Source organism: Callorhinus ursinus, unplaced genomic scaffold (genome assembly GCF_003265705.2).
Source record: "Callorhinus ursinus isolate GAN/ISIS: 27379988/994484 unplaced genomic scaffold, GSC_fseal_2.0 scaffold10, whole genome shotgun sequence".
In the NCBI taxonomy this organism is placed as follows: Eukaryota; Metazoa; Chordata; class Mammalia; order Carnivora; family Otariidae; genus Callorhinus; species Callorhinus ursinus.
Genome location: NW_027397072.1, coordinates 37328024 through 37355097, shown reverse-complemented (window position 1 = coordinate 37355097; position 27074 = coordinate 37328024). Strand labels below are relative to the sequence as shown.

The window sequence follows — 27074 nt, the reverse complement described above, 5'->3', positions numbered from 1 at the left end:
GTTATTCTAACCCACACATTTTGTGGTAATATTGTTATGTAGCAATAGCTACTAAGGTAGAGACTTGTATATTTTGTCACAAATAGATTAAAAGTGACAAATATGGATTTTATTCAAGTTTTTTGGCACACCAATTATATATGGAGAATTTTGCTAATTACTGGATAAGTACACCAACAAAAGAGGTCTACTTTATAATGCTGGATATACGTGTATCTGTATCCAAAATGCAATCTCAGGAGGCCTACAGGTAATCCATGCTTGCTTGGAGGACATGGCAGAAGTGCAGTGAGTCAGTGGCCTGTAGGAGTCTATATCAGGGCTTCTGTGTTCTGAGCCAAGGGATGCCTCAAATGCTAGCAGAAAAGAATGGGAGGATGATGGAGATAACAGGAGATGACTCTTCTCCGAAACCCTTGGATTTGTGGTCTGGACCCCCGTGAGCAGAGGTTAGTGGCAGAAGCTAGAAGATTTGCTTTCTTAAGAGACTTTGTCAGACCATGAGAGCAAGCAGTGCTGTTATTGACACTGGAGTGCTGCAGTGGGAGAGAATGATATGTTCGGCCACTCTGCAGGGAACACAGCCCTGCTCTGGCACCTGAGGCCGGATGGTCTTTGGGAGTACTGGAGGGGCAATGTCGCCCTTAGAGTCTTCACAGAGGACATCATGGGCTAAGGCTGCAGAGAAGCATCTTGAGAGAATTTGTGAGTAGCAGGGGAACACTCAGGATGGAGAGCTGAGTTGAATCCTTTCAGTTGACTCTGCTTTACAGATTGAATAACTAGCAGGATAAGAAACTCTTTATGGATTGTGCTGCCTGTGTTCCTTAAAAGACAGAGCTGGAGGCAAGTTTGATGAGTGCTGATGTCCCAGCTGGAGACAAGGAAGGAAAGGGGAAAGGAAGCAGGAAGGATGAGAAGTACTGCCCTGGTGCTGCTTCACACAGGCTGCCAAAACATCAGGAGTCTGCTTGACAGGTGGCCCACTGAGCCACGCACATCTCCTGACAGGTGGTGTAGAGAAACCATGCCTTTCAGTAGTTCACCTGGGGTAGAAAAAAAGGGAATTTATTTGTCTGGCTCCTTCTGGCCTTGTTCCTACTGGTCAATTTGTGTTGATCAGAATTTGTTCCCCGTATCAGGCCAGGGAAGTCGGGATAGTTTGGTTTCAGGCAAATGACTATAGTTAAAGGCAGGTCCACACAAACTTCTTAAAGAGTCTCTGGCTTGGTCCATTTGGGCTGCCATAACAAAAATACCATAAACTGCTTGGCTTATAAACAACAAACATTTATTTCTCACAGTTCTGGAGTCTGAGATGTCCAAGATCAGGGTGCTGGCAGATTGAGTGTCTGGTGACACCTGCTGTCTGGTTCATTGATAGCTGTCTTTTGCTGTGTCTTCACTTGGTGGCAGAGGCAGGGAGTTCTATGGGGTCTCTTTAAGAAGTACACAATCCCATTCATGAAGGTTCCACCCTTATGATCTAAGCACCTCCTAAAGGTCCCATTTCCTAATACCATCCTGTGGGGTATTGGGTTTCCACATATGAGTTTTGGCGGGACACAAACATTCAGTCCTCAGCAGCCTCTTTCCTGTTGAGTGAAGAATTCTGAGAAAACGCATTTGAGCTAAACCCTGAAGCTGACATTCCAAATAAAAGGAAGAGAATGAACCAAGATACCAGGGCGTGGAAGCGCAAAACGTGTTAGGGGAATCCCAGTGGACATAAAGTTTCAGCCAACTTTACATTTCTGGATAAAGACCTTGAACTTTAGTTTTTAGGCAATGGGACGCTTATCAATACTTTTAACCTAGAGATACCATGCAATGGGAGATTAGAGTTCAAGAAAGTTTTCTAGTTTCTGTAAGTGTGGTATTGTTCAGTTGAATCCACAGACACAGAAGGGGGGATAAAGCTAGGTTTATAGACTTGGGTCTATGAACCTTGGGGGAAGTGTCTGTGAAGCTCATAAATTGCACGCTACGTTTTTGTGGGGGTCTCTGTAACTTTCATCAACTTTTCGAAGGGCCCGGAACCCAAAAAGTTAAAGTGCCCTGCCAAAGAGAGAAAATCAAGCACGTCCCTTTCTGCCCCAAGCCTGGAAATACATACCTCCCGTTTGGGGGTCAAGAGACTGGAGTGAAACTAGCCCGAATATCTCCTAATTCAGAGTTAAGAGGCAGTTCAAGTTGTAATGACATGACTGGAGAAGATCTGGACGCCAGGGGGTACCCAATCACGTATACACTGCAGCAGAGGCAGGCCGGCTTTGGAGATCCGCGCGGCGCTAAGGGAGGTTGACGTACTCTGCAAATCCGGCCCCGCGCTTTCTTCCCGCAGCTGCGCAGGCGCTAGGACCGAGGTAGTGCCGCGCGCCTCCCGTGACGCCCCACCCTGCCCCGCCCCTGCGCGAGGCAGGACGGGAAAGCCAAGATGGACGCGTTCATTTGAACATCTCGCCTGAGTGGTTTCCCAGCACTCCTGCCAGTCGATCGCAGCCGAGCCAACAGCTGCTGCCCATTCTTCCTCCGGAATAGGGGAGGGAGAGGGAATGAGAAGCTGCAGCGGCAGAGGAGTCACCCTGACCGACCCCGCCGCTGCCCTCGGGCCCCCTCGGCCCCACGCCTCCGGGGAGCAGCCGGGGCTCGCCGCGCCTGACGCGTCCCGAGTTACACAGGTGCGGGCTCGGGCCCGCAGTGTCCGGTGCTTCACCGCACGTCCTGTGACCCTCGCACCCGCTCCGAGTTGACTTGCGTTCGGAGACCGGAGGGCTGGGAGCCTAGGGGTAGGCCCTGAGCGCGCGTTTGCGCCAAGTGGCCCCCGGCCTGCGGACTGGGCTTTCCGGAGTGCACCTCCCCGCGCCGCTCCTCGCCGACTTCCTTTCTGAGCTAGACGCGGTGTCCCGTGTGGGCCTCAGCTTCTATATCTGTCCCTTGTTTCTCGCACAGGATTTTTTGAGGCCTAGGGGCTTAGCTTGTTGGTTTCACCTAACCCTAAAGAGGCTGAGGAAACTCTGCCTTTTTCCGGAGACTCTACGCAAGATGCCTTTCCTGTGCATTTGGGTCTCTTCTTAAAAGCAATTTTGTGGTTAACTTGGCAGGGTAGTTTTTGTTTATCGTAAACAATGCCGATAACTTGATTTATAGCTTATCAGTGTAATATAGTACCTTTATATGTAGCTTTTTATGTTGCCCTAATAAATACATAGAAATTTGGGGTACTGTAAAAGTATTAAATATGTTTTAATCGTACACAAAGATACTGCACTGTTAAAATAATTATGTAATAATGTAATTTTCTCAAAGTTTTAATAGAATAACATTTCGAAATTGCACAACTGAAGTTGGATAAAGTCGCAAGTTTAATGCTGGCTATCCTGTTGACTAGGAAATAGGAAGACCAGCAGAGTTTTGTTGTTTTCTTGTAAGTTTTATAAGGCACGTTATTAGTTATGTCCTAAGTTCAACTGTTCTCAATTCTGAATTTTAGCAGGAGGAAATAAGTGCCACCATTGTGACATGCAGTTGTCTCAGGAATAATGTTAATTCACAGCAAAATAGCTTTGCAACTCTGGTTGTTGCATAGGAACTACAGAGGCTTTGAGGTAGTGCAGCAAGGAAAATTACTGATGCCAAAAAAACCCCAAATGAGAAATCTAAATCAAATTTAATTAAACTCTTAATTGTGAGTGCTTTTCAGATACTAAAGGTTGTTTGTAGTGCTGGCATCAAATGTTTGTTTTGATTTCTGTGTTCAAGGATTGCAGTTTAAATGTGATGCAACAAAACCTATTTCTAATGTAGATGTTGTCTCAGAGACAGAACCGGCATCCACTTTACCACGTTGCAGAGTATCAGAATTTTATTCGCTGTCAGTTACTGTATATAGAAATGTTTTGGAGGTAAAGAGGTATTTTTCCACCCACAGCTCATCTACATCTAATGAACTGTACTGTACTAGATTGTGTTAATTAAAAGCTAGCACTCTTAAATTTGCTACAAGCATGACTATTCCATGGCCAGGGTTATTCATGCCTTGGTTCTGGTTTGACCAAAAATTGGAATTGGTTGTAGTTATATGTTTAAATGAATTGGGGTGTCAAAACTGCTGATGACACTTGATAGTTTATTAGGTCTTTTGTGGACTGGTCAACTAAAAGCAGTACTTCAATTACTGATGAGTTAGTAATATTTTTTTTGTTTCATTCCAGTATGCCAGTGATGCTTTTCATGGAACTGGAATGCCCTTTGATATTATGATTACTTGTATACCTACAATATGATAGGATTTATTTGACACTCATCTAAGGATTAATGACTCTTCTGTAAACTTTTATGACATTTTTATTCTGGTTTTGACTTTAGAAGCTGACCAGAATGTGTTTGAATTCATGCAGAAATAATGTTGATATTTGGAACCCATGTCGAACTTCTATGAAGAAAGGGCAACGATGATTGCAGCCGGGGATTTGCAGGAATTTGTTCCTTTTGGTCGAGACCACTGCAAGCACCACCCTAATGCTTTGAACCTTCAACTTCGCCAGCTGCAGCCAGCCTCTGAGTTATGGTCTTCTGATGGTGCTGCTGGCTTGGTGGGATCCCTTCAGGAGGTTACAATCCACGAGAAACAGAAGGTTCCATTAAGTTTCCCATTACATTTTTGAAACATAGAGTGATGTGATCTATTTATAATTTAAAACTACTCAGATGCAACAGAAAGGAGTATGATGCATCTTATAGAGATTCAGATTTGGTAATTTCCATCAAGGCTAAAATGATGACATTATTATAGTGTCATAACTGTTTATTTAGACATGTGTAATTCATGGTGTCATGATTGTGAAGTTCAGTAGTATGATTATGGTCTATTTTAAACCTCCTCTTCACTTAGTATGTAGAGACCAGATTTCATGTTACTTGATGAGTAGATGGTAGAGTTAGAAACAGTCCCTACTGCAAAAGACCTGCATGTTTCTAGAGGAGAAAAGAAATGATACACAAGTAGATAGAGTAGTAATTCTTAAATAGGGGAATGAGATGCAAGTATGTATCAGAAAATCAGTCTTTCCTGCCTTATTCCCTTTTCCTATCCCTTTGTGATACCAAAATCTCAGAGAGGGGAGGTTTATGTAGTTAGAAATCTATAACCTTTCTGGCCCCTGCATCGCTCAGTTGGTTAAGTGACTGCCTTCGGCTCAGGTCATGATCCTGCAGTCCCAGGATTGAGTCCCAGGATCGAGTCCCAAATCAGGCTTCTTGCTCAGCAGGGAATCTGCTTCTCCCTCAGACCCTCCCCCCTCTCATGTTTTCTCTCTCATCTCTCTCTCTCAAATAAATAAATAAAATCTTAAAAAAAAACCAAAGAAATCGAAACCTTTCTTGTTCCCATTCATTTTGATGGGTCAGACGAAGGAAGGAAGGTGAGTGTATATGCAGTTGTGAAACAGGGAAGTCTGCATTATGCATAAACTCCGCCAGTGATTCCCATGTGTACCTCACTACTCCCTTTCCATCACCCCTGCATATGCTTAATATACCTTTTTAGTGTCCCAAGTATGTTGGTTTCGTTCTATAGATAGGTATAATTTTTGTTTGTTTATATTTTTGGCAGATTATTATAAGGCAGTTGATATATAGAGAATTTTTGAGTCAATTCTTGTACATGAAATCCTGTAAGATTTATAATACACACCCAGTCTGTTAATCAGTGGCACCAGACATTCTTAGAGTTGGGTTTGGAGTGGGTCTTACTCCATAGGCAGAGCGAGAGTAGGAGACTTGTGTCTGGATGAGCTTTTGATTTAATTAATCTTGCTCCATACTATTGAAAAAGGGAGTGCTTTAACCTGTCTTACATTTATTAATTTTTAAGGAAAGCTGGCAGTTAAGGAAAGGTGTCAGTGAAATTGGGGAAGAAGTGGATTATGATGAGGAACTCTATGTGGCTGGAAATATGGTGATCTGGAGCAAAGGAAGTAAAAGCCAGGCACTGGCTGTTTATAAAGCGTTTACAGTTGACAGTCCTGTTCAACAGGTGAGTTGATTTGAATTTTAGCATGTAGTTGACTATTTAACATTTTTTTAAAAAAAGCTTTTGCCTTAGAATTTAACAGAAATGGTAAAAACATAGCTTAACGATCCCAGCAGCTGGACGTATATTTTAAAATGTAGTGAAGATAATGGTAGGAAAATAAAAATGTCATTTGTTTTCTGTGTCCTCACTTTTTTTATACTGTCCTTCTGTCAGTTAAATGATGATCTTTAAACATTGTCCTTGATTAATTTGATTTATTGTCAGTAAAAATTTGTAAGACATTAAGGGTACAAAAATATTTAACCCATGATGATTTTAATTGCAGAGTATTGAATTAAAAAAATTGGGCTCAGAGTAATACTTGGAAAGGAAAAACATCTACTTTACTCTCATTGTAGTTGGCTATTAAACCTAACTGTTCTGAAATTGGTAATTAAAGGGAAAGAAGCATTTGCCCTGCCTTTTTGGAAGACATGCAGTCCATCTCCAGTTAATGAAGGAAAACCCTTATTTATAAAATGCTGATGAATAAATAAGAAGGGAATGATAGGTTAGAAAACCACCATTTTTAAATTTCCAGTGTAAACTGATTGAGACAATGATTGTAAATGGACACCAACACTGTTGGGTAAAAGGATGCGACCACGGCCCCCAGGTGTCACCCTGTAGCTTACTTGTTAATGTGAAGGAACAAATGATATCGCTCCTTTGGAGGTATCTGTTGCTCTCCACCTCAGCCAAATGGATTGAGTTTATTGTCACTGATAGTGGGGCAAAGGAGTAATACACATCTCTGCTGTAATGCAGCCTGAAATGCATGATGTCATCTACTAAGTTTTCTTCCCAGAAATACTTAATTTGAATATTTAGATCTAACTTTCAATTTGAGGAAATATGGGGACAAGAAGATCAGTTTTTAAAATATCAGGGAATGAGGAGTGGGTTGGAGATGTAAATGAAACAAGAATGCCAAAGCTTGGTAATTATTGAAGCTGGCGGATGGGAATTCATTGCTAGTCTGTTTACTTAATACATATTTGAAACTTCCCATAATAAAAAGTTTAAAGAAAAAACACTGAGAAAACAGTCGGGACAGTCTACATTCTGGTCTCTTTAAAAAGTCAGGGAGGAAAAAGGAGAAAGAAAAGGTGGGGACTGCTCTAGATTAAAAAAGAGTAAAGGGACATCAAATGCAATAGTTTTTGAAACTTGTTAAATGAACTTTGATTGAATCCTGGTTCTAGAATGTCAGCTAAAAAAGACATTTTTTGGGAAAATTTGCAAAACTTGCAAATGGACTGGATATTAAGTGATGTTAATTTTTCTAAAGATTTTTTTCTAAAATGAGTCTAGGAGAGTCTGAGAATAAGATTATTGGGTAAGTCTGGAGATTATAAAATAGCTTGATGATTTTGAACTCTTCTAACTCTTCGGCTTTCTAAAACTTATTTGCGTGGGGCGCTTGGGTGGCTCAGTGGGTAAGCGTCTGCCTTCGGCTCAGGTCATGATCCCAGGGTCCTGGGATCGAGCCCTACCATCGGGCTCCCTGCTCCGTGGGAAGCCTGCTTCTCCCTCTGCTGCTCCCCTTGCTTGTGTTCCCTCTCTCCCTGTCTCTCTCTGTCAAATAAATAAATAAAATCTTTAAAATAAAACTTACTTGCAAACATAGTTTGTCTTTCCTTATAATATTTATCATTAATATGATTTTGTTTTATTCTTTTTTGTTCCCATGGTATGTGTATTGAGCTCATAAGGAAGGACAGGTATTATGTAGGTGTCATTGTTATTAGATGCCATCAGTGAATAGGTTATTGTTTAGATAGAATTTTCTCAGGTTAAGCATTTTGTTTTGATTTTAGGCATTGTGGTGTGACTTCATCATATCACAGGATAAGTCTGAGAAGGCCTACAGTAAGTTTCTTTTTGAAATTTTATTTCATCTTACTCCAAATGTTTATCTCGTTTTTTTTGTTGTTGTTCAAAATAAGTAGCCACTAGTAATAGTGATTTAGCCTAAGCGTTTTTTTAATGGTATGTTAAAGAATTTGTGCTGTTGGGAATTGCAGTTTGTGATTGTTGAGATTTTTTTTTTTGAAAAAAAATGCATAAATCTTGTTGTACCCTTTCTTTTCAGGTAGTGATGAAGTAGAAAAATGCATATGTATATTGCAAAGCTCATGTATTAACATGCATAGCATAGAAGGAAAGGATTACATAGCTTCTTTACCTTTCCAGGTAAATTGAGTATTTCTGTTTTTGTGTTTTGTTGTAGAATATTCTTGAACTAATTGGTTGCAGAAGAATTGCTATTCTTATGCTTTGTAGTAATCAAGAATGTCATTTTTATTCAAATAACTTTATATTTGAATAAAAATAAATTTAAAATAAAATTTGAATAAAATATAAATTTAAATGAAGTAAAATTTATTCAAATTTTAACAGTTTTAATCCTTACCATTTTTCCATCCTTTGCATAAAAAATAAATTATTTAATGAAGTGAATTACGGAGTTTTTTCCTGAGAGATTTTTTTCAGTTATAAAAAGAAATCATTTTGGAATATTAAAGCACGTGAAAAAGATTAGTCTTTTTCCTGTTTCTCATCATCTTTTTTATACCTAGTGCTATTGTTAAAATTTCATCACATTGTCATTTTGGTACTGTTATTAGCCAGTGGCAGGAATTTCTGATTGAACTCTTTCTTAGATTTGATTTTGTCTTGGACTTTAAAAAAATATTGCTAATGATCACATTGTTTTGTAAAGCTTTAAGTCAGAAGAAAATCTAATATTTTATGGTTTCCTAAGCACATGCTGTAGAGTAGTTTCTTTTACTTCTGTTTTTTCCTGTCCTTTTACCTGATAGGTTGCAAATGTTTGGCCCACCAAATATGGATTGTTGTTTGAACGAAGCAGTTCTACACATGAGGTACCTCCAGGTCCACCCAGGTATTCATTTTACTAGGTTCAGTTTATTATTATTTGGGCTTTTTTGGTGTTGGTTTTCAGGTAAAAATGTTTACCTAAAAGTTTGGGATGATGATCATTTCCATGCTAACAGCACAGATAAATGCCATTTTCTCTCATCTCAGTATTATACACTTATGAGGTCTACTTCTGACTTGACAATTATCTACTGCTTCCCTCCTCTCCTCCATAGTAAAATTAAATGAACACATAACTTACGGATATAAAGACTGTTCTTAGAGCTGTCATTGTTTCATTTTGTTACTTTGGGCAAGTCATTAGAGCTTTCTTGGCTTTAGTTTCCTTATCTGTTACAGAAGTACTATCATTTATCTTTTAGGATTTATGCAAAGATTAAATGAGCTGATGTATGTAATCTTTGACATAGGACTTAGTACATGTTAGATGCACAATAAACGGAAGGTGCTTATTGGTAGCATGTTTACCTTGTGTCCCTAATAAATTATGAGCTCATCGAAGGACAGGAACATATAGTACCTGTCATAGTCTGGTGCAAGTAGTAGACACTGGTTTTTGTTTTTGTTTTTTTAAGATTTTATTTATTTGACAGAGACAGCGAGAGAGGGAGAGAACACAGGCAGGGGGAGTGGGAGAGGGAGAAGCGGGCTTCCTGCTGAGCAGGGAGCCCGATGCGGGGCTCGATCCCCGGTTTTTAAAAAATTGCTTATAGATTTAATCTTCCTGTGTTTAGATAGAAGGCCTGTTTTTTTCTCCTTTTTAAATCACTCCTTAAAAAAATGCAGCCTTTTTATTTACTTGAAATTTTTCTTCCCTTTTTTTTGACACTTTTTTGTAAATGGATGTAGGACACTAAATTTCTTTCTTAGCTGCTAAAGACACACTGCCACTAAGAGAGGTTTAAAAAAAAACAAAAACTGCCTTATGCTTATTACTCCATTGGCTCTGTAATGTGATAATTGCTATTTGTAGAGATTCCCTGGGCTGTATTGATTTTCCTGTGTGTGTGTGCATGCATAGAATTACCATGCACAAGAAGAGAGATTTCCAGGAATGAAATAGAAGATACTGTGAAAAATAGCATGTAAAAAGTTTAGAGGCTTGCTTTATGAGATAGTAGATTTCTAGTTGCTCGTATAATCTGAAGAATATATTTCTTTGCAAAGAAAGTGCAAAATTTACACATAAATGGAATCATTTTTTGTTGGTGATTGACTGATTATTTGTTTATTACTAGAGAACCTTTACCCACTATGTTCAGCATGCTGCATCCACTAGATGAAATAACCCCACTTGTTTGTAAATCTGGAAGTAAGTGTATTTTTATAAATTCTTTCATATAAGTTCTCTTTTTAAGTTTGGGGGATAGGAGGAAATGAATGAGCTTTGTGAAAATTGGGCTTGTTTTATAGAAATAATGTAGTTTAAACATTTTTATTATGAAAATTTATGTTAAAGCAAGAACTTCTTGAATACCATGGTATTAACTGTTTTCATAGTTAATTCTTTTATTAAAAATAGGGCCTATAATCAATCAGGAACATTGATATATTCACTGACCTATCTGTAGATGAGTCTACAGATGACTCTACTCCTCAGTAATAAGTAAACGAACAATACTTAGATGAACTAAAATTGTTTTTTGTTGTTGTTGAAGAAAAGTGTAGATTCTTAGGCCTGTACTGTGTAAATTTTAATAATTCATTTTCTTGTTTATAATAAAATAATTTGCTGAGATGCAGAACTTTAATATTTCCTACAGGTATTTCTAGATGCTGATCTTAAAAATTTAAATGTGGCCAAACATGATAGGTGATTATAAATAATGAGGACTTGAAAACTGAAAAAAAAATGTTTATATTTTTTGACCAATTTTACTTGTAGGACTTTGTGCCAAGCACATATTCTGAAATTCCACTGAGGTTTTAATCTTCTGTATCGGGGCTTGGCAAACTACAGCCCATGGGCTAAACCCAGCCAACAGCTTGTTTTTGTATGGCTTATGAGCTAAGAATGGTTTTTATCTTTTTAAAGGGTTGTAGAAAAAAACATTATGCGACAGTCATTATGTGGTCCACAAAGCCTAAGCTATTTATTCTCTGGCCTTTTACAAGAAAGTTTGTTGATCATTCTGTATTATATTGGTAACAATTACAGACAGCCTAAATAAACATGTTAGAGCCTATGACTGAATGGTGTGAAGGATTATTGATCACATTTTTGAATACTATTTAATGACCTTAGGAATTGCTTATTCATAATGTGAAGTAGAATATAAAACTAAATACAGTGATTCTAATTTTGTAAAGGTGTAAAAAGTGTATGTATACGTGTAGTAAAAGAACACTAGAACAAATACTCCCTAATATATTAGTAGGGGATATTTTGAGATGGTGGAATTATGAGTGATTTTTATTCATTTCTTTAAAAAATACCTTTTATTTTTGTAAGAAAGTTACTTAAAATTAAAAAAAAATAACTGAGAGGGAAGCATTTAGGAAGCTGTCAGATAAGGTTATAGAAATCAGTTCATGGTACTATAGGAGTAAAAGCTAAACTCACTAGGAAAAACTTATTTTGCATGTATACTCAGTAAATAGTGTACTGTTTAACTCTGAATAGTTATTATAGAGGACAGATTTCATACAGAAGAAAAACAGTCAAGAGGTCAAACTTGGCAGAATAGTTGATTGCAGTTTATAGACCAGTCGGTTGTAGAGTAGTCACAGACCTACCTGTGGCCGATGGGATGGTGAGTCAGCACACCTTCAACATGTAATGGCATGAATGTGAAATGGAAACTGGTAATGTATTTTTATCTTTATGTATTTTGAGGAAGTTGATGCCCAAAGTAAACTTAAAAATTCAGGGTAATTATATATTAGTGGATTTTGTGTCTTAATTGGCCGTGTTTCTCTTTAGGAATTACAGAAAGTCACTTCATAAAGAACTGTCTTGTGAAGTTCATGGTTCAATGCCTGATCGTTACTATTTTGTCTTTAAGGTCTTTTTGGTTCATCAAGGGTGCAATATGTTGTAGATCATGCAATGAAAATTGTTTTTCTCAACACTGACCCCTCCATTATAATGACCTATGACACTGTTCAATGTTTGCATTCTGTGTGGGCTCTCCGGAGAGTCAAAACAGAGGTAAGGATAAAGGCAGGTCACTTCTTAGTATGAAAGGATACTTAACCCTGAAAGCTTTCACATGTATTTGGAAGAATCATTTGTGAAATGCATTGAGCTTCTTAGGAAAAAAGAAATATTGTGTCTTTAATAACTGGCTTCTACCCTGAATTCTCACCAGGAAATTACCCTTTTAATCTAATTATTGCCTTTTTTTCCCCCCTTCTCATCATTTTGACTTAAGGAAGAGAATGTTGTCTTAAAGTTCTCTGAACAGGGGGGAACCCCACAGAATGTGGCCAGTAGTAGCTCCCTCACAGCACACCTCAGAAGCCTCTCCAAAGGAGATTCCCCCGTGGCTTCACCTTTCCAGAATTACTCCTCCATTCACAGTCAGAGTCGCTCGACCTCCTCACCCAGTCTACACTCTCGTTCACCTTCTATTTCCAACATGGCAGCTCTAAGGTGGGAATTAAGTGTGGAAGTGTTTCCTTATTTTAAACAAGATATCCCAAGAAAGAGATACCTTCTTTTCAAACTTTCGCTCTATGTTTTGAAGGATTTAAAATCTCTGTTGACAGCTCTTGGGTATTTTTTTAGGGAAAACAGCGATTATCCCAGTTGTGTTACTAAGTAAAGTTTTTTTAAATCAGTCCTATTTAGAAGCTGCCTGTGCTTGTCATAAGATTGGTTGCCTCATTTCCATCACTAAGTGGCAGCAATTTGGTGAATATTAATTTCAAAAATATTTTGGTTTTTCTTTTCTTCCTTTCTTTTTTTTTGGTCTTTGCATTAGCTTTTTCATTTTTATTAGTATCTGTCTGGTAATATGGGAACATAGTTTTGTTGGTATGTATATATCTGAATATATAGGAATGTAGTTTGGACTTTTTTGAATAATAAAAACAATTCATGTTCTGAGGCAGAAAATGAACTAACTTTCAGTTTTAAAATTAAAGGATGAATTCTAACAAGAATTTTAAATCTTTAGAATGTAATAAAACACATTAATGTGAACCATTTAAGTAGTTACTCCCTTTTAAAAAACATCTATTTCTGATTGGGATTATACCATGAATGCACTTGGCACATAGAGTTTTAGAAAGTATGATTGGAAAGCATGTTCGGTCAGCCTGCCTTGTTAATTGTGATGCCCTCTCTCTGTTTATTTTGCAGTCGTGCTCATTCTCCCGCCTTAGGAGTGCACTCTTTCTCAGGGGTGCAGAGGTTCAACCTTTCAAGCCATAATCAGTCTCCAAAGAGACATAGTATTTCTCATTCTCCAAATAGTAATTCTAATGGCTCCTTCCTTGCACCAGAAACAGAGCCAATTGTTCCTGAACTTTGTATTGACCATTTATGGACAGAAACGATTACTAATATAAGGTTTGGGATATATATTTTTGTATTCAAAGAAAAATGTTGGTAAAAGTTTTAGAAAATACTTGGTGTTTTGCTTAGAGTTTCCTTTTAATCTTTTAATATAATCAGTTTATAAAAATACAGAGATAAATATTAAGGCTACCTGAGTTTCAGTAGAGGATATTAATGATATTAAAGTGATTATAAAAGTATTTTTTATCATTTCCTATTTCTTCTTTAGTAGTAAGAATCTCAGATTTGAGGTGTTTGATGTTTTAGGGAGAAAGAACTAGATCAAGAAACTTGGAGTTTTATAGCATTTTTTAAAGTTTTACCTTTACGTTAGTTGAGTGTCAGGTGTTGTTTTTGGGAAATGCAACTCAGACCTCTGTTCTGTGTGGCCTTTCTCCTTTTATGTTCTCTTTGATCATTTAGCCAGTTCCAGTGCGTGTGCTAGTGGCTGTTGGTTGCAGGCAAATTGGTCACTGTCCCTATCCTCAAAAAGAGACAGCTGAAGATGGTGACACACAGGCACTGCCTACTCTGCTGGTAGGGCTTTGGAAAGATGAATAGGTATTGCTGGGTAGGAAAGGGAAGAAGGGCACAGTAGGCAGGAGGATCAGAACAGAAATTCGAAGTTCAGAAGTATGAGTGTGTGGTGTGTACAAATACTCTCACTTCGCTTATGTTGGAAGGAAGGGCAAGGGTTAAGAAAGGGGAGGCTTGAGAGGGAGATTGCCCTTTAGGGCTGCGCTATTTGATGAGGGCTCTTAAGGTGCTTTATATGTGGGTCATAAACTTAGGGGAAAGAGCAGAGCAGTAAATGTGGGAGTTGTTGGCTTGTAAGTGGTGATTGAGGCAAGGGAAGTGGATTGGAAGTTAAGGAGTGTGTAGACGTTGGGTTCCTGGAGGGCCTGTGGGTGAGCTTCCAGTTGCAGAGGTTCTAGTACCGTAGCATCATGCAGTAATCATGTGCATGTTAGTTTATAGGACTTTTCCTAAGGAGAGGGTTTTACATTCATTAGAGTCTCATAGGGGGTCTAAGACCTCCAAATAATTGATCTGGCGGTGTAGAGTCAGAAGAGAGCTAGGGACTGAAGTCGTAGAAACTTAGGCTTTTGGGGGTAAAAAGAAAAAAGAGACAAAGCTGCTATAGAGGGAGTAGGAGAGCTCAGGTGTGAGAAGCAGCAGAAGTGTCAAGGGACATTAGAAAAGAGAGCGTTTCAAAAAGAAAGCTGCCAGTGTTGCCAGGTGCTGGTGAGGTGTGGCACTAAGCAATGAGTGCAGAAAGGAGGTACCCGGATGGCAGTGAGTTCCCTGGTGACCTTGGCCAGAGCATTTGGAGAGGGGCTGTGGAGTGGAATGGGGTGGAAGACGTGAATGGGGACTGAGGAAGTGAACGTTGACATGTAGATTATTTTATGGATTGCCTTTGAATGGGGATGAGGATGCAAAATTGGAGGGAGTCTCAGGGTCAAGGGAGAGTTTTGTTACTGCTGAATTACATTAGAGAAAATTAGTCCTCATGACTAAATACCTCAGTGCGTATCTCTAGAATGTAGGACATTTTACCTAACCACACCCAGCCGATTAACAGTAAGTCCTTTATATTGTTTATTATTCAGTCCATCTTCATATTTGAAGATTTTTATCTTAATATGAGAGAGTAGGCTGCAAGGACTATACTCAGTGTAGGGAAAGCATTGAAAATACAGGAGAGGAAATGATGGATAGAACGAGGAACCAGAAAGGAGCACAGGTGGAGAGATGAGCCTTCAGGAGAAAGACAAAAGACAGTGATGGTTATTAGATACATAGTGCAGGAGGTTGGGCTCAAGCTTATAGCTGTATTTTCTCTGTGACACAGAAGGCAAATAAATACATGTTCTTAGGGGTTAGGGGATAGGTATAGTTGGTGAGTACAGTGTTGAAGTAGCTTCTCTGTTTTTGTTCCTCATAAATGAGAATTTCCTACATTTAAAAATCATTTGTCTTTACATATCTCTTGGTAAATTGACTATATTACAGATTCTTATATTACAGAATTATGGTCTTCTGTACCACTCCAGAAAGAAATCTTTGGAAATTAGAGATGGTTTCAGAAAGAGGAATGAAGTAGAGCCTAATTTGCGAGAGAGAGGATGGATAGGAGAGGTCATGTTATAAGAGGTCTGACCCCTTACATCCTTTAAGGAATAGGAATTCAAGTTTGCAGCTTTAGCGGTACATAACTTTACTAATATGGAATTAAAAAGGTCATTGGTAATGATTAAATTTATAATAATTTATCCCCTAAAAAGCTGTGGAGTGGACTCAGAATCAAAGAACTGAAAGGAATCTCAGAGATCATGAAGTTCCAATCTTAGAAGTGTTGTGAGGTCTTCAGTGTTCATGCTTGGCCCACATAGTTTTGAGATTTCTTGTGGGATATTTTCATTAAGAGTTATCGTGGCAGATTTTGGAGCTAATGCTGACAGTTATTTTATTAATGTATCTGCTACAGAGAGAAAAATTCACAGGCCTCAAAAGTGTTTATTACATCTGACCTATGTGGGCAGAAGTTCTTGTGCTTTTTAGTGGAGTCTGAGCTCCAGCTGCGGTAAGTGTGCATACTTCCCTTTGATTCTGTGTAAATAAACTTAGGGCTGCTTTTTCTTTTTTTCTTTTTTTGACTTAAGTAGCTTTATTGAAATAATTTGCATGCCAAAAAAATTGACATGTTTTAAGTGTACAATTATTTTTAGTAAAATTACAGAGTTAGTGCCACCATCACTACAATCCGGTTTTATAACATTTCTGTCCCCCTAAAAAGATCCCTGTGTTTCATTGGCAGTCAATCTCTCTTCTGATTCCCAACCTCAGGTAACCACTCTGTATACAGGCTTTCTGCCTAGTAGATTTGCCCTTTCTGGAGATGTTATAGAATCATACAAAATGTAGTCTTTTTGTGGCTAGCTTCTTTCACTTAGCATAGTGTTTTTTAGGATCCACCATGTTGTAACTGTATGAGTGCTTTATTCCTCTTGCAATGTAGTAGCCCATTATGTAGATACACCACATTATGTTTATCCAGTCATCTGTTGATGGACATTTGGTTTCCACTTTTTGACCATAGTGAGTTATGGCTCTGTGAACATTGGAGCAGAAGTCTTTGTGTGGACATACATGATTTCTTTTTTCTTTTCTTCTTTTTTTTTAAAGATTTTATTTATTTATTTGACAGAGAGAGACACAGCGAGAGGGAACACAAGCAGGGGGAGTGGGAGAGGGAGAAGCAGGCCTCCCGCGAGGCAGGGAGCCCTATGTGGGGCTCGATCCCAGGACCCTGGGATCATGACCTGAGCTGAAGGCAGACGCTTAATGACTGAGCCACCCAGGCGCCCCGATTTCTTTTTTCTTGAGGAGATATCTAGGAGTGTAAAGGTTAATTGTTGGGTTGAAGAGTATATTCATGTTTAACTTTTTAAGAAGTTGCCAAACTGTTTTCCAAATAGACAACATCCTTTTATATTCCCACCGGCAATCTATAAGGGTTCCAGTTTCTTTATCGTGTTGTCCGTCTCTTTGTAGCCATTCTAGTGAGTGTGAAGTGTTTTTAACTTGCATTTCCGTAATGACTTATGATATTGAGCGTCTTCCCATGTTCTTACTGGCCAGTCACTTATCTTTTTAGGTAAAAATGTGTATTCAGATCTTTTGTCCACTTATTTACCTTTTTATTTTGAAATAATTATAAAACACAGGCAGTTGCAAAATAGTAGGGTGACAGTCCTGTGTACCCTTACTCTTTATCCCCCAGAGGTAACATCTTATATAATTATAGTACATTATCCCCAAAACAAGGAAATTGACACCAGTACAATCCACACACCTTATTCAGATTTCATCAGTTTTACATGTACTCATTTGTGTGTGTTTATATGATTCCATGAAGTTTTCTCATGTGTAGATTTGTGCACATACCACAGTCAAGGTATAGAACTTTTTACTACCTCAAAGATGTCCCTCATGGCTACTCCTTTATAGTCCGATACACCAAACCCACCCACCCCCATCCCTAACCCCTAGTGACCACTAATCTGTTCTCCATTTTTATAATTTTGTCATTTGAAAGTGTTACAAAATGGAATCATACAATATGTAATCTTTCAAAATTGACTTTTCCCCGTCAACATAATACTTCTGAGATCACTTTAAGTTGTTGGACATATCAGTAGTTTGTTTCTCTTTTTATTTTAATATTTAGCTGTGTAAAGTTTCAAGAGAGTAATGATAAAACTCAGCTCATCTTTGGCTCCATCACCAACATACACGCAAAGGATGCAGCTCCAGTGGAGGTAAATGCAGGCACATTTCTTGAGAAGTTGAAAATCATTATGTTTTATAATTTGCACAGATTGGCAAATAAAATTTTTGTCTTTTTCTTAGAAGATAGATACCATGCTGGTCCTTGAAGGCAGTGGAAACCTGGTGCTGTACACAGGAGTGGTTCGGGTGAGTAGTAAGTAGCATTTCATCCTTTTGTAGGACCGCCTCCTTGATATTATTATTATTTTTAAACATTCTTTTTTTAAAGATTTTATTTACTTATTTGACAGAGCGTGAACACAAGCAGGGGAAGTGGCAGGCAGGGGGAGAGGCACAAGCAGGCTCCCTACTAAGCAGAGAGCCAGACGCAGGGCTTGATCCCAGGATGCTGGGAGCATGATCTGAGCAGAAGGCAGACACTTAACTGACTGAGCCACCCAGGCGCCCCTGGTTATTATTTTTTAATATTTAGTCTAATGTTTAATATTAGTGACCCCCTGGCTGTAGGATTTGGCAGAAGATTTTTCTAAGAGTTGAAAATGAAGTCTCCAGTTTAGCTTGGTCCCAATTTGGAGGCCTAGGACTCACTGTGATGAGATGGATTGGTGCTATCTGACACAGATGGGGAATCATTAATGAATATAGGTAGATTATTAAAAAAAAAGTTAACCTGAAGTTTTATAAAGAATGTAGTTTTGAAATTGATGTATGGGTACTTTGTTAAGTCTCAAAGTTTTTGTAAAGTTTCATTAAATGTGTAATATGTTGACCATATAGTTTTTTTTTAACAGTTTTGGAATTTACGTACAGAATTATGTAAATTTAAAAAGTTTAAATTGTGAAACTTAAATACATATACACAATTTAAAGACTAATGAAGTGACCTTTCCTATGACCACTGCCAGGTTAAGAACTAGAACATTGGCAGTATCTTTATAGTCTGTAGGGTGCTGTTTCCTTACTGCATCCTCATCTCCCTGTCTCCCCTTGGATAGACACTGTCCTGGCTTTTTGCAGTAAATCTTGTTTTTATTACAAGCTTTTTTGCAATTATGTACGTGTCACTAAGGAGTAAATTGTTTAGTTTTCCTTAAATTTGAATTTTTATATAAAGGAAATCATACCATATGGTCTTCTCTGGACTTCATTATTTTGCTCAACATTATTACTATTTTTAGATTTATCTATGTCCATGTGTAGCTGCTGTTTATTCTTCACTGTTCTATAGTAGTCCATTGTATGGTTATACCAAAACTTTTACCATTTTATCATCACTGGGATGTTTATGTTGTTTCTACTGTTTCCTCTGGTAATGCTTTAAAAAATTCCTTTTTTTTTTAAAGATTATTTATTTGAGAGAGTGAGAAAGAGAGAGAGAGAGAGAGAGTACATGAGAGGGGGGAGGGTTAGGGGGAGAAGCAGACTCCCCGCTGAGCAGGGAGCCCGATGTGGGACTCGATCTCGGGACTCCAGGATCATGACCTGAGCTGAAGGCAGTCGCTTAACCAACTGAGCCACCCAGGCGCCCCTGCTTTAAAAAATTCTTAAACACGTCTCTTAACCTTCAGAGTATATGCATATTCAGCTTGGCCATGACCGGGGAGTGGGGGTGCCAAATTGTTTTCTAAGGTGTAGGTTGTACCAGTTTACAACATCTCCCCTTACTCCTTGCCTTCAACAGTGTATAAGAGTTCCGAATGCTGCTTTATGTAAAATTCTTGTGAATCCATAGTACTATTCGTTTTTTCTTCTCCCCCCACCCCCCCCAAATTGGTGCCTTGTGAAAGCCACGTGAGAATGGAAGTCTAGGCGCCCCATGTGGCCTTTGCTGACAGGACTGAGAGGTGGGACACAGTTTTTCCCATGGTGTTTGTCTGGAGTATATCGCTTATTGTCTAAAAGTTTTTGATCTTGTTAAGCTATTCCTTTCCTGATTTTTTTGGCCAAGGAGAGAGGTATTTCTGGGGCCTGTTTTTGTCTGCTCTCTTAATGAGATTGTGGTCTCCCCCAACTTCTTTGCTACCCAGACGCCAGCCTGAGAACTGAATGGTGTTATAGATCAGTGTTTAGTTCTCAGATCTTTTACTGTGTCATTGTTGGTCAGTTTCACACATAGTTCACTCAGAGACCTGCCCAGGATTTCGTACACATATTTAAGAAGTCCTTTTCTTACTTCCTTTCCACTCTTCCTCTCACTCCCTAGATGGGACAGAGAGGGGTTACTGCCTTGTTATTGCAGGATGGGGATGGAACACAGCACTCCCTCCACTCATAATTTCTGTGGCGGATAGATGGGGAGAGGTATGCTGCCTTATTACGGTAGAGTAAGGATGAAAGCCAGTGTTCCTCCCCCTTCATAGCTTTTGCACACCATGGGGAGGTGCAGAGGGGCTGCCTCTTGGCAATGAAAGCAGCAGCGCTCTGTTCATAGTCTCTGCACCTGCAGTGCCTGGTGAAGAGGGGAGGAGATACCACCTAGTTAACCGCAGTGCAAAATAGGCCTGGCCCACAGTCCCTATGCTCAGGGAGGGATCCCACCTACTCCTCGTAGAGGGAATGATAGAACTCTGCCCATAGTCTCCAGGCCACAGCTCCTGATATGGAGGAAACTGAGGGCCATGGCTTTTTTCCTAGTGTTTTCTGGAGTGGGGCAGGTATGGTGAAGATGTCTGTCTTGCTTGGTCCCTCTTTTCCTGACACTTTGTCTAAAAAGAGCTGGGTTTCTCTTGGTTTGCACCTGTGGCCATTTCTGGGTTGCAGGCCCCTTGAGAGCTCAAGAACTGGTTATGGAAAGAGTGAAAGAAACAAAAGCGCCGAGGGAATTCATCATAGGTTATTCCTGGTTCTCACGTCTCTAGCCAGTGTCTTCTTTTCCTCACCTTTCAGAGTCTTCCACTGCATTATAAATTTTGTGCAGATTCTATTGTAAGTAGTGGGAAGAATAGCATGAAATGTGCATACTCCATATTTTCATTAACTGGAGGTCTCTCGTAGCTTATTTTATTTCATTTTTTAAAAGGTTTTATTTATTTGAGAGAGAGCATGAGCAGGGGAAGGGGCAGAGGCAGAGGGAAAAGCAGACTCCCCACTGAGCAGGGAGCCCATGTGGCGATGTGGGGCTTGACACCGGGCTTGATCCCAGGACCCTGAGATCATGACCTAAGCCTCTGGCAGACACTTGACTGACTGAGCCACCCAGGTGCCCTCTTGTAGCTTTTTAAAAACTTTATATATACTGGTTTTCGCCCTCATTTTGTTTTCTAATCCTGAGGATTTTATTTGGGTAACTTTGTAATTTTATTAGGTTTGGGTCGTATATGGACGGACATATGGGTTTTGTTAGGATTTCACTTGCGTTCTGAATATTTCCTTTGAGTCTTATCAGAGTTTTCAGCCTGTGTGGATCTGAACTTCTCTTGTGTTTTTCCTGAGAACCCCGTGGATAGCCAAAATAAGGGGTGGCTAGCATGGATTATCCACTCACTCTTTTAATGAATATATATAAAGTGTTTTGAGGAAGTATTTGAGGGAAGAAGGCAGATTATGAGTTTAAGAGCCCAGTTTGGATTACATTGGATTTAATTTCTGGAGCATCAGTCGGCTTCATTTTTTTAGTGCCTTGGAAGTAATTGATGTTTGTTCTCTCTGCCCGGAGATTTCGTTAACAAGATTGCTGCTTATAGTTTCTGCAAGCTTAGTGTCCCTGCTGTCTCTACCACCAATACAGTAGGAAAATGTGTAGTATATGGGATTTTGTGTTATGTTCTGACCATATTAGCATTCACCCACTTTCCTGCCCGAAATAAGTGCTCCATAATGAAGAGAGGGAATCAGACCAAGAGAAACTATACCAAGATATTTGTAGTTGGTTGGTGGAATTACTGAAATTTTATTTCTTTTCATTTTTTAGATGTGTTCGGTGTGTGTAAAATGTGGAATATCAAAAGAAATTTATGCTTACATGCCATAATGTTTTATTTAAGGATATGACACATTAAAGCCAGTATTTTTCCCCATATCTTTTTATTGCTTAAAGGTGGGAAAGGTTTTTATTCCTGGACTGCCAGCCCCCTCCCTGACAATGTCTGCCACGATGCCCCGGCCCAGCACTCCACTTGACAGTGTTGGTACTCCTAAGCCTCTTAGTAAACTACTTGGATCCTTGGATGAGGTGAGTAATGAATTAGGTGTTGTCAAAAATTGGAGACTCTCAATCATAGGAAACACACTGAGGTGTACTGGAGGGGAGCGGGGTGGGGGGGACGGGGTAACTGGGTGACGGGCATTAAGGAGGGCATGTGGTGTAATGAGCACTGGGTGTTATATAAGACTGATGAATCACTGAGCTCTACTTCTGAAACTAATATTGCACCATATGTTAATTAATTGGATTTAAATTAAAAAATAAAAATATAAAATATTTAAATAAAATTAAAAAAATAGTGTTTTAAAGAAGTTTGGTTCAAATATTAGTTCTTCCCATGGTTAACTTTTTTGTTTTAAAAATGACAGAATTGGAAGTTTAGCTAATATTTGGTAGAATATACATATTTTCAAACACAAGTGATTCAGTAAACGTATTGACCTCCCTTGTATGTGTAAGGTACTACAGAGATGAGAATGAGACATTCTTTTTCATCTAGGAACCTCATAATTGATTTGGGTGGAACAGATGTACTGTCTGCATGAGAAATTATAATTTGAAGTAGGCTATTAAGACTTATGAATGAGGAGCAGATTCGCTGATAGGAGGATACATCCTGATGGGTTGATATGGCAGAACCAGAGGCTCATATCTGAGGGGCTTGTCTGACTTGGTTTGGACCTTGAGGATAAGTAGGATATCTGTAGATGGAAAGGGGCATTAGGGGCAAAGAGGCATCACATGGGAAATGGGTGTGGAGGCAGGTAAGTGCAGAACATTTCTTATGCATATTCATATTTCCATCGTGTAGCATATAAGACTCAAGTCTGGAATAAATGAATGCTTATAAAAGTACAAGTTGCCTGTTGGGTGGGGCAGGGCAGGGAATGGGTAATAATAACTTGTTTTTGAGTGTTTTCTATGTGCTAGGCACTGTTCTAAGTGTTTTATATGTATTAACTCATTTAATTCCTTAGAATGGCTTTGTTGGGAAGGTAGTGCTCCCCATTTTACAAATGGGTAATAGAGGTATAAGGAGGTTACTTGTCTAAAGTCATATAGCTAGTAAGTGTTAGAGCTGGGATTTACACTCTTACTAACATGTTCTTAAAGGCAGAAAGGATGAAAAGGTTTTTATTCTGAATGCTATCACCAGAACATTACAGGCTTTTGAGGATGGAGTTATGAATGTTAGGCTCTGTGTTTTAGATGTTTATCTTGGGACTTAGACCAAAGAGATTCCAAGTGTTGTTTTTTTGTGTTAATTCAAGAGGCAAAGAGAATCCAAGTTACGGCAGCATATTGGAAAGGAGGGCAGTGACATGAGAGATCTGGAGAAGTGGAAATGGCAGAGTCTGTCAGCTGATTGGTTTTGTGCTGTGTTGGGGAACAAGGCTCAGAGTTCTCTGAGCAAGCTAGGTGGACACTCATGCTTACCAAGTTAGGAAGCCTGGAGAAAGGGGGTCTGTATTTGAGAGACATTTGGGTGCAGATGTTTAGGGAAAGTTGAAAGTGAAGGTTGGTGTAAGCAATTAATTGTATTGGTTAATGTCTAGGCCTTGGTTTTATTTTTTAAATATGTGCAGCATTGAGTTCTTTCCCTCAAAGCAGGACATTTGCAGAACTTTCAAAAGGGAGCTGGAGAAGTGTCAGGGTTTTGTGTGATTTGGAAGAATTTTTGTCTTTTATAATGTAAAATGGTTCCTAACTTTCTTAGAATTCCATTAACCCAGGAATGATTAGTATCTTTGTGGTAGCCATGGGGTCACAAGATCACTGTATTACACATTGGCCGATGGCTTTCCACGTCTCTGGTTGATTGTGCAACTAGACTTAGATTCAGGACCAGTGGAGCTCAGTTTTTGTGGCAGCTGTAGGAGTAGAAGCTTGAATATAATAAATAATCTTGTACTTGATGGGCTGTCAGTGTTGACAAGCTATTCACTTAGAGATGTCCTATAATTTGAATTATGGGAATATAAAAAGGGTCAGTGGTTAGGACTGGATCTAAAGCTGGAAGCATCTGCATGTAATTAGTAACTAAGATCATTTAAGTTTTTTGTTTGCATAATTGCAATTGAGCAAGTAAATGTTCTCATAATTTCAGAACAAGCATTTGGCTGTAGGGGCGATACCACTATGTACCTGTCTTGTTTCTTTGCTTTCTCAGTGCTCTCCTTTCCCTCTGGGGTCTTAGATCCTCAAGTCATCTCTGCCTGGGCTGCCTCAAGTTATAGTTTATGTGTGTCTAGCTCTTTAAGATTGCCAGAAGTGTTGCTATCTCTTCTTCCTCTTAGCATTGGCCTTCCTTGCACACTCAGTGTATCCATACTCCCTACCAAATCCCCACCAAATATTGCACATGCCAAGAGCAGGAAAAGTGTAAGAATTTTGGGCCGCCTCCCTGTGACTCCCTTCTTTCTCTCCTAGATCTTGGCCCCTCAGGTCTAGATTGTCTCCATAGCTCTCCAGTGCTCTTGATCAGATGTTTTACTGTTTTACTGACCTTTTCTAGTTGCTTTGGGTGAGGATCTTGGTCTGCTGTAAGGTACTTCATCATACCCAGAGCAGAATGATTTTAAGTCATTACGTACAGTTGTTAGACCATGTACAAATAGAGATCTCTTTATCCTTAATTCCTCAAAAAATATTTCACGTGTGTTGTATTTATGACTTTTTATAGGTGGTTCTATTCTCCCCAGTTCCAGAACTAAGGGATTCTTCAAAACTTCATGATTCTTTCTATAATGAGGATTGTACTTTCCAGCAGCTTGGAACTTATATTCATTCTATAAGAGATCCTGTCCGTAACAGAGTAACTCTGGTAGGTATAATTATTTTTAGAAGATTAGGTAGCCCTCTAAGAAATATGACTGTCATTTCAAATTTATTAGAATGCAGGATTTTGTCTGAATCATGAAAACAAACATTTTTTATGATTTTTAAAATCTCTTGCAATGTGTCATTTTTTGTACTATTTTACTTTAATTCTTAACTTTTCTATAGTTGCTTTATTATTTAAAAATCATGGAAAACAAATCTTGTTTAAATAGTTGAATTTTATATTGATAGAATTTTTGTCTTTTCATTAAAAGTTAATCTTTTTTAGTGATGGTGACTTATGTGTAAAAATTAAACATTTCATTAAAACAAGAACTTTTAGAAATGGTTTTTATTTATTTATTTTTAAAGATTTTATTTATTTATTTGAGAGTGAGAGAGAGCAGGAGCAGGGGGAGAGGCAGAGGGAAAGGGAGAAGCAGACGCCCCACTGAGCTGGAAACCTGACGCAGGGCTCTATCTCAGGACCCTGAGATCATGACCTGAGCTGAAGGCAGATGCTCAACCAGCTGAGCCACCCGGGTGCCCCTGGAAATGTTTTTTAAATAAGCATATTTACAGTTTCTGAAATTTGGAAGTATTCAGTTCCGTTTGAAAAATACTTGTTTTTTATTTATTTTATTGAATTTTACTTTGACAGGCAGTCTTGTAAAGCATAGCCATTTTTAAGACACTCAAAGACTTAGAATGCACAAATTCTATTTACATGCTCCTGTTTGTTTCTGTTCTTTCCCCTAGGAATTGAGTAACGGCTCCATGGTTAGGATCACTATTCCTGAAATTGCCGCCTCTGAATTAGGTATGATTGAGGTCAGACCTCACTTCCATGTATTCTCAGTTTGATAAGATTTGTAGTATTTGCTGATTTGCAATAGAAATTGGGATTTTTAAAAATTTGCTGTTTTTGAAGCCATGGGATTGAAGTTTTTACTTTGCAGAGAAGCTGTGAAGAGCTGGGGAGCACTTTTCAGTGTCTACTCCATGTGTGCTCTAAGGCTAGGGGTATATTTGAAGGATGTGCTAGTTCTGTTTCTCTGAGATTTCTTATGTTGAAGAAGCCCATGCAGTGAGTGGACATGCCTCTTGCCAGAAAATCTGAGAAACAAGGAAGCCTAAGCAACTAAAACAGTTTTTGGCATATGTGATGGCTTTTAATCATATAATAAATATCTCAGTTATATAAATTGAGAAATTAGCATAATTGCCAAATTGAATAAAACTTAATGTTATAGTCAAAATACAGTCAGGTGTATTTTAATAAAATTAGAGTCTGCTTGAGTTATTATTGAAACACAACTTGGAAAATACTAAGAGAATATTTCTGAATAGAGAATAGTAAAACTAGAATTGAAAGGATTTGTCAGCAATCGTAAGTTAAGAATGTATAAGAAAATTCATAACATCTATTAGTTTCAAAATCTCAGTGGCAAAGCAAAACATTGGCAGATTGTGTGATTTCTGGAATTTGGTAAGTAGGGTAGAATGACTTTTTAATTTTAGGAAATTTCTCTCATTGGTTTGGTAAAATGATACAATGAGTAGGTATAGAGATACCTTGCTTTTCTAAGAGGTATTTAGCCAATAATTTCAAGGCCATGTACCTTAGAAGTATAAGCCTAAACAAAATATATAAAAACAAATAATGGACTAAATAAAATAAATGAAAGGGGAGTAAAATCTTTACTCTCTCATAGCCAAATAGAAGTCACATAAGTTTCTGTACTTCACTTGGAAGTTTCTGTACTTTACTTATAAACATCCCTCAGCCCCTCAGGCGGTATCTGGTTTACACTTGTTTTGGATTCAACCACGACAAACTTGGTTATTTGGTTTTCTAACATTTATTCTATTTGACTGTAATCTTTGCTGTATGTGTACACACATAGCCAATTGATGAGAAAGGATATGCTGCTGAGGATGGGCCTGGTGACAGTGGCAGTGGGAAGGGAAAAGGGGAATCCTCTAAAGAAGATGTGAGAATATAAAAACGTTGCAGTTTGGGGCCATTTAACTACGAAAAGCAGACCCAGGGCTCTTCCGTGCAGCAGCATGATAGTGTAGCACTGTGACTGATATTTCTACAATGGCACTGAGTCACTAAGGAAGGTATCAATTATGTAGTATTGGCTGATCCGTTACGTAAAACATTTATAAAGTGAATGGTGTCAGAAATAATTAAAAGTTACAAAGTTTTGGTTAATAGGAATGTTAACTCATTGAGAACATCTTTTAATGATAGTTAAGCATTGCTATTTGAGGTTGCATATATTGAGTATTGCATATTTTACTGACGTATTTCAGCAGTATTT

General features: G+C 38.6%; 1 protein-coding gene across 6 annotated transcripts in view; it reads left to right on the top strand.

The window, feature by feature from the left end:
* The first annotated feature begins 2410 nt into the window (after positions 1-2410).
* The window catches only part of ANAPC1 (anaphase promoting complex subunit 1), a 91871-nt gene continuing 67207 nt past the window's right edge, over positions 2411-27074 (top strand). For 2 of the 6 annotated variants that reach the window (XM_073897384.1, XM_073897382.1), the window contains exons 1-16: positions 2411-3427; positions 4401-4637; positions 5876-6037; positions 7897-7948; positions 8172-8272; positions 8902-8984; positions 10219-10292; positions 11986-12131; positions 12355-12575; positions 13287-13496; positions 15976-16071; positions 17719-17809; positions 17901-17966; positions 21817-21951; positions 24608-24748; positions 25504-25564. In XM_073897384.1, the coding sequence (XP_073753485.1) occupies positions 4425-4637; positions 5876-6037; positions 7897-7948; positions 8172-8272; positions 8902-8984; positions 10219-10292; positions 11986-12131; positions 12355-12575; positions 13287-13496; positions 15976-16071; positions 17719-17809; positions 17901-17966; positions 21817-21951; positions 24608-24748; positions 25504-25564 (1852 nt within the window). In that variant the 5' untranslated portion in view covers positions 2411-3427; positions 4401-4424. Of the gene's footprint in view, positions 3428-4400; positions 4638-5875; positions 6038-7896; positions 7949-8171; positions 8273-8901; positions 8985-10218; positions 10293-11985; positions 12132-12354; positions 12576-13286; positions 13497-15975; positions 16072-17718; positions 17810-17900; positions 17967-21816; positions 21952-24607; positions 24749-25503; positions 25565-27074 lie in introns of those variants that run through there. The other 4 variants (XM_025868186.2, XM_025868187.2, XM_073897383.1 and 1 more) reach the window with 4 other exon arrangements.